Consider the following 7,815-nt stretch of genomic DNA (forward strand, 5'->3'; position numbering starts at 1 on the left):
AATCTGCCAAGAGTCATTTTGTCTTTGAATCAGCATAATTAATCTGATGTTTCCACTTCTCAAGTAATTCCTCTTCTTCCCCTCCATTTCTCACAAGATGACCCAACACCTCTCACTTTGTCTGCGTAAACACTGGAGATCTTGAAGGCTTGGCTGTCCCCTCACTCACTACTTGCTTGTAGTTGCTGAGATCCAATGTTGTCTTGAACTACATTCACAGCGAAGAAGAACTTTGAGTATAATCTCTGATGAGGAGTGTGTCATACTTAGGGGAGGACGGGATACAGAGAGCCGATTCAGAAACTGGAGAGCTGGGAGATGCACTTCCAGAATCGATGGAGTCTCTAAAAGGAGAAGGAGGAGTTAAAGCTACCAACTCCTCCAGGTCTTGCTTGGCTGATGGGGTCTCTGAAGTGCCTTCTTTGATGCTATCATTTGAAGGTTTCCTTGCAGACTGTGAAGCGCCGTTGACTTCAATAGCTGGAAGTGGTTGAATCTCTGCAAGTGTGGTCATTGTTGTAGGGAGCTGGATTTCCCGTGGAATCAGGTATGAAGAGCAGAGAGGAGCAGCCACCACTGTCCCTGGACTGGGTGTTGAAAGCATCATATTGTTCAGCTCACTGATATTGGCTGTAAAGCGAGTAACCACACTACTGATTTGCTCCATGAGGGAACCTTGAGAGGAGCTACTTCGCTGAGGAGGTTCTGACTGGAAGGTAGGGGCATCATCTTCTGTTCGGCTAACAGAGGCAGTTCTGTGGCTCAAGGTGCTGATAGGTGAGGGAGTCTGTGGTCGGTACTGAGCTGGGTATTGCTCTTCGGCTTCTGAAACCTCGTAAAGTGTTTTGGCACTAGCCTCAGGAAATGTAGCGCTGCTACTATGTCGGCTACTATCTGTGCTTTTAGGAAAAGGCTTGATCACTGCAGTTTGATTGGGATTCTCTTTTTTGTTGATGTGGACTGACAACCGCTGCCAAAGGTGTGCTCCTCGGGTGCTTTTCTCATTCTGAGCCCAGGAAACTGATTTCCCATTAGAGCTGTAAACAGAATGAGATAAAATGGTAACTTGCATCAAAGTTGAAAATATAATCACTGTACCTATACCATGGGTATATGGTATCTCAGAGCTTATATTCATCATAAAGGTGACTGTAATTGCATTTATATTTATATCTAATGCAATGTATATGTATCATTTATACCTATATGTGCTAGGAAAACCAGCAGTGTGCTAGCTCATTTCACAGGGCAGTTTTGCATCTAGCCATGACTTATTCTGAGCTAGTTCATGGGCACTGTTGACCCCTCTGTTGTTACCCTTGGGACATAGGCAGTGTCCATCTTGGGAGAGGGAGAAACTTGATGGCATCCCTTCTGTTGTATTGGTGTCAGGAAAAGCGGATGTGGGACTGAGGGACAGATGGAGGAGTGAGGAAGAAGTAAACACTGGAAGAGAATGAGTGAAAGACCTATACTGGCTGGATTGCAGGGGGCAGGTGTATAGGCTGGCCTGAGAACATTCAGTGCTAAGGAGCTTGGTGTAGGGTTCTGGACATGGATTCCTGGTATGGGGCAGGGAGTGTAGACTGAGAGATGGAAAAGCATAGTCTGTTACGGCTGGGGACAAAAAAAATCTGTTTGTTTCCCAGTTCTTGGAAGTACTGAAAGCAATACACAGAAAGGGGCTATACTGGTTGTGGGTGGAGAGACACTTCTAATGCATGATTTCTTCTTCATCAAGGTATTTGGTAAGTTAGCCAATACTAGATTAAAAAATAATTTTCTTTTTTTTACTTGCAGGTCAGCTCAGAGAATGAAACCATGTTCCTAGTAGGAAAGAAATACTGACAAGCTATGCAATCAGATCCTCATGGTGACCTGAGTTTGGAGACAACAATAAACATTTCACTCCACTCCTCTGCAAAATGAGTCCTCTTGGGTAAATTCTCTTCATATCCCATCATACTCTGCTCTTTATGAAAGTTGCTTATTTTTCTTCTCTTGTTACCTAAGAAAAGCCAGCCGTGGCAGCTTTAAACACATAATATGAAACTACTCCTTTCCTTTTACATCTTCCTCACGCTGGTAAGCTGGTGTTTGCACATACATTAACCTATAGTTCTTGGAATTAAAGAAGACCATTAGAAATATTTCTTAGCTGAAAAAGAAAATGATTCCAAAATTATGTCAACAGGAAAACCAGCCTCCACATACAAATAAACATGATATATATATAAAATGCAGCAGAACTTCAGACAATTCACTTTGGTTTCCAAAACATTTGCTATAGCCATTTGGGATTTTGAAATGACAACACACTGAAGACCCTGGCACAGTATCACAAATTTGTTGTTTGTGTCTGCAATAGATACACTCTAATGTTAGCCTGCAGTGTAACAGTTTGCAAAACACATAGTTTACTAAACACAGATGACTTTATACTAGCCTTTGTGTAGAGGCTTGTCCCACATTATCAATTTAATAGCTCTTTCAGTCATCTATCAAAAAAAGTTGTGTGCCAAGTTTAAACAAAACCTTCTTGTGGTTTCATATCCATGATTATATTACATGGAATTATGATGGATCATGTAACACAACATATGTCAACAGCTTTCCCCTTCAAAAGCAGCATGACAGAATCCAGTGGACAAACACAATGTAAGTCAATGGGTACTTTAAGTGAAGGTAAACTGGGAGATGATCTGTGCTAGTACATAAGGGCTCACCTCTTTGCTGCAGTGATCACCAGGATGTTATCGAGATCTTGGAAGTTGGCTGTTAGGCCCCTACCCCAAATAATACCAGGCAGAACAGCTGGTGAGTTGTAACATGCTGTTCAGATAATCCCTTCCTTCTGTTGTATCTCAATCAGAGCAAAAAAAAAAAAAAAGCAAAATCTACCATGTAGCACTGATCAGTTTGACTCTTTGCATCTCTGTGGATGCAATTCTGGGCCAAACAGGAACTAATGTCTTCTAGAGGAAAACTGTTCCTTCTGAGGACTATGTGCTTCTCTCCCTGAAACATATACCCAGAGGGTGTTGAGAACTGTTTGAGAGCCCTGGCTCCTTGATCATGCTGAGTCCTGAGCTCAGTAGTAGCTCAGTGCCAACAACAGAAGCAGGATTTGGATCCTCTGGCAGATGAGATCTTGCCTCTAGTTCTGGTATGATGACCATGAGACCTTGTCCCAGATTCTCCTGAGTTTGAGCTGGACCAGGAGGCAGAGTGATCTGGCACTTGTAACTTTGATCAGACAGAAAGAGAGGGCCTAGTTCCAGTCCTGAATGTCCTCCTGGTGAGGTATTAGAGGGATCTGTGACAGGCTTGTTTGCCACAGAGGTGAAATAAATGCCATTAATGTGAAGGATTAGGCAACGCAAATAGAAACACTTGTCCAAAGAAATAGGTATATTCTAACACTCCTGACTTCAAGCACTGGCTTAGTCCAGATGTTCAAACCCTACTGCTTTAAGTGTGTACATCAGCACTAAATACATGCAGGCATATTCATTGACTGAAGGTCAGATTGTAAGAGGTTGTGAAGAGAACATGTTGTTCCCTTCCTGGTCACAGTTACATAAACAATTATTAAGGAGGGATATGAGGCTGAAAAGCCTGGAGAAACAAAGGATGAAATCAGGATGTGTCCAGCCCTGGGCAAAGGCTGCTGACAGTTAAATCTTCAGTGGAGCAAGTCACCAGCCCCCTCAAATCTCATTTTGCTGTTGGGTCAGTCTTGGCTGATGCACTCATTCGCTGCCTTTGCACTATGTCCAAGAGAAATCAAGCTGAACATGTGGCTCTTGTGGAGATCCTAGGGTTATGAAGTAGGCTCAATGTCTGTTTGAAGTAAATTTTGTGCAAAAGCCTGAAAGAGTTGACCATTATTCATTGCAAATTCCTTCATATAAAAAGCTGGATAGGAAGCAAGTACATTCACTGAAAGGGTGGTCAGACATTGAACAGGCTGCCCAAGGAACTGGTAGAAACAGCATCCCTGGAAGTGTTCAAAAAACATGTGGATGTGGCGCTTGGGGACATGATTTAGCAAAGAGCATGGTGGTGTTGGGTAAATCACTGCACTCAGTGACTTGGAAGTCTTTTCCAACCTTTACAATGCTATGATTTATCCGTAACGAATATCCTATAGTTAAAATCCTAGTAGCCTGCCCAGCAATAATTGGAATCATTAGGTCAGAAACATATCATCTGCTTTATTGTGCTGCACTTACTTACTACAGTCAACACTGGGATGAGGTTTATCACCCTTGTGAAAGGAGTGTGTTCTGTTCTCTTATATTGGTATGAAATTGCATTAGAGATAAATTGATAATACTTTAAGATCCTGCTGTAACTGTATATTACTACTCCGTCCAGGTAACAAAACCACTGCAATGCACACGATTTAATAATGGAGAAATAAAGATAGATCAGAGACATAGACTAGGATGTCTGCTGATGGAATTGTTTACATTTACTATGTCCAGCTCTGCCTTGACTCTTTGATGAATGGAAATTTTAAGTCAGTGAAATTTTAAGAGTTTTCTTGTAAGCAGATTTTGACTCTCTCAGATGAGAACAGAAGAATTACACTTTTGAGCTCCAACAGGAATTCCACTGCAAAGTTTGGCTGAATACACATTTTTTTACCTTACTCTGCTTTTCTGCGGGCACATTGCACTGAATTCAGGAGAGCAGAGTGCAGCAAATTCCAATCTGTGATGCCAAAATGTTAGAAATGTGGGGAGTTTTTTGGTAAAACAAAGTCTTTTGCAGCACATTTTAAAAAAAATTATTTTACTATAGGTTAATTAGGCTCAGCTTTGTGCACAAGAGGGATTTCCTCAGAGCCAATCACACTAATTGTTTCTCCAGCCTATTTACTAAAAGCTGCTTTGATTTTGGTAGCCTGGGTTTTTCCCAGCCTGCTAGTCCTACCATGATATAATGAAATGAAATTGGTATAAATGAGAGAGCTTTTGAAGTCTCTGATATTTCAAGTATTTCTTCTATAGTTGTCCACTTGATGACAGAATAGCAATTAGTATTGGTTTTTTATTTTCTTCCCTTACTTAATCTTTTTAGAAACACTTGAGTTTTGTCTTTAGTGTTTTGTTCTGTATTCATAAGAGGCATTAACTGCTTTTTGTACACTTAGGTGTTATAAAAAAATATTCTTCTTCCTTTACACATGGTTTTTCTGTCTCCAGTAAATCACTTTGTCTTTTTCTTTTTGGTTGAGGTAGAAGAAGTTTTGTTTCAGCATTTCTTCCTCTGTGTTATGATTATCTATGAGATGGTGCATAGCTCTAACACCAGTATTACTTTAATCTGATGGTATTAAAGTGAATGTGTTTTGTGAGATCCTTCAAAATGCAGAAAAAATGAAAAACAGGAAGAGGAACTGAAAGACACAGCAGCTGAAAACTCTCATATTTTAGCAAGGGTACCATTCTCATTAATTACCTCAAGTTGCTAAAATTAATTCTGATAATGAGAGCCCAGGGACTAGTATTGGGAACAGTTACTGAAAGGATATGTAATTTGAAAAAAAGACACTTATTCTCTTCTTAATATCTTGAACTGAAATAGGAAAATCAGTTCAAAATGAAGGAATTCATTATTATCTGAGAGAGCTTAGAATGCATAGCTACATAGTATTATTCACCAGTGGAAACTGGAATACATGAGGAATCATCAGAGATTAATACAAAAATGTATGGGAATTTTTGTTCTCTATCACCTATAATATCAGTATCTGATTCCAGATTTGGAATGATACAACTGAAAACAGACACTGGACAAAAACTGCCTGGATACTTGTATGATCTGTTTGTAATCTGTTCTTACATGACTATAATAAGGAATTATTACAAATTCTTAAATTTATAAGTCCATGAATGAAAGTTCATATTTCAGAACACTGGTCTAAATTTTATAGACCTAAAATTGGCAGTAAATTTACACTTTGATGTTCCAGTGGCTGAAGTGTTGCATTCAAACTTGAAGCGATATCTTGTTTCTTAAGAAGCTGACATAGTTACTATATTGCTCCAACATTGTGCAGACTTCTCCTGTCTATAAGGGAGAAGTCTTTCTGTGTTATCCCCAGAAGCAGCTGTCAATGGTAAGCAGAATAAACTTCTGCACTTGGCTCAGCCCATATAACTTTCTGCCAAAGAGAACTCTTGTTATTTGAAAGAAGTAGTAAGAAGCTGTTGGCCTTTCAGACTCCTCTGCAGAAACCTTATTAAAGACTCAATGATATAATTACTCTTCCTGAAAAGGATTTGTGTGCTATCTGTAGATTTAATAAAAATTGACTCTTCATAAGGGATGTGTGTGTGCCTGTGTTGCATGCAAGCAGGGGCAAATATGTATTTTCTTTCATCTTGTCACTTGCAACCTCAGATAATTATTCCTTTTGTTTGTAGTGACCCTAGTTCTTAATCCTTGGGATAATGCAAGTGCCTTGCAACATGCTAAAAACACTGAAATGAAATAAGTGATTCAAGTGGTGAACTCCAGTATACCTGTATGAAGAACTAAGTCACAGTTTCTCCTGGCACCATAGGACAACCTGCTAGAGTGGCTAAAACTGGATTCAGAAGCTTAAACTTTCTAAACTGAGTCAGTTCTACCACTATAATGCTTTATGTTGTTGCTATTCCTCTCATTTTAAATAGCTTCTAAGAAAACCTCTACATGCCTATGTAATTGTTTCCCTGGGTGAAAGCCAGTTCTGCCGCACACAAATAACCTGCTAGTGATATATCACTTGAGTTATTTAGCTCAAATTATTCTCATGTGCCTTGTTCTATGCAGATAAATAACAACAAAACAGAAAAGAGGAATGATACAGGGCAAAACATTCATTTTGTCCTCTCCTGAGTTCTAGAAGTAAGCCATATATATTGAAATTATTTTTCAGAGTAGTTTTCTATTGTCAAGAAGAGCAATTATTTATATTACTCCACAAACTGTAATCTGTTGATAAATCCTTTCCTCATGAAAATCCCAGCTGACATTTATATAAATGACTTTAATATATGGGGATGAAAGAGACTACAAAGTGAGAGAGCACTGATGGACAGAACCTTTGTCAATGACCTTCCAGTGCCACCGGCAGTGATGTTAATGCTGGCAGGTCCTTCAGCAGTGTGCCTGGTTACAGCAGGAAATGAAGTGTCTGGTATCTGAATAAAACATTTCTAGTACACCTATTATCATCACCCCAAATGCAAAAATGATCCTGGTATCAGATGTAACTTCTTTCCTCTATTACTGTGACCTCATTGCAATTGTTAATTAAGGTAGCTATTGCTCAGTTTTGCTTTTTGTCCAAAAAATGCCATTTCAAGTGCCTCTGAGCATATCTCTGCTACACTGGAACATTCTATTCACAGATGGAGAGAGGACAATGACACCTCTTGAACTGTGAGTTCTGCTTCCTGATGCAGAACACTCTGGGGTGTTTTCAACATTGCTTAGTCAACATGATTTTTCATTGTTTTCATTGCTAAAGGTATGAAATGGAAACTGGGAAAAATAGGAACCATTGCCTTACCTGACCCTGAAATCAGGAGTACAAGCAGTGCACATAAAACCCCCACCACAACATGAACACATACACAAAAAAAAAAAAAGAAAAAAAAGAAGTATAAAAAAAAGATTTAGCTTTGCCTGTTTTATCTCCAGAGTCAAGGGTTGATTTGACTTCTGTGCTCTGCAAAGAGCATACAATTGGAGGAATTTTAGATGTTTGGTATACCTGATAAATAATTAGAGAAGTATTTTTTGTACATGGGACTT

At 39.4% G+C, this 7,815-nt stretch overlaps 1 protein-coding gene across 1 annotated transcript in view; it reads right to left on the minus strand.

Annotated features, from left to right (window-relative positions):
- Nucleotides 1-214: 214 nt before the first annotated feature.
- GRM5 (glutamate receptor, metabotropic 5) overlaps nt 215-7,815 on the minus strand; it is a 255,586-nt gene continuing 247,985 nt past the window's right edge. The window contains exon 11 of the mRNA XM_009075716.1: nt 215-1,037. Coding sequence (XP_009073964.1) covers nt 215-1,037 — 823 coding nt within the window. The remainder of the gene's footprint in view (nt 1,038-7,815) is intronic.

This window comes from Acanthisitta chloris, unplaced genomic scaffold, assembly GCF_000695815.1.
Source record: "Acanthisitta chloris isolate BGI_N310 unplaced genomic scaffold, ASM69581v1 scaffold355, whole genome shotgun sequence".
Lineage (NCBI taxonomy): Eukaryota > Metazoa > Chordata > Aves > Passeriformes > Acanthisittidae > Acanthisitta > Acanthisitta chloris.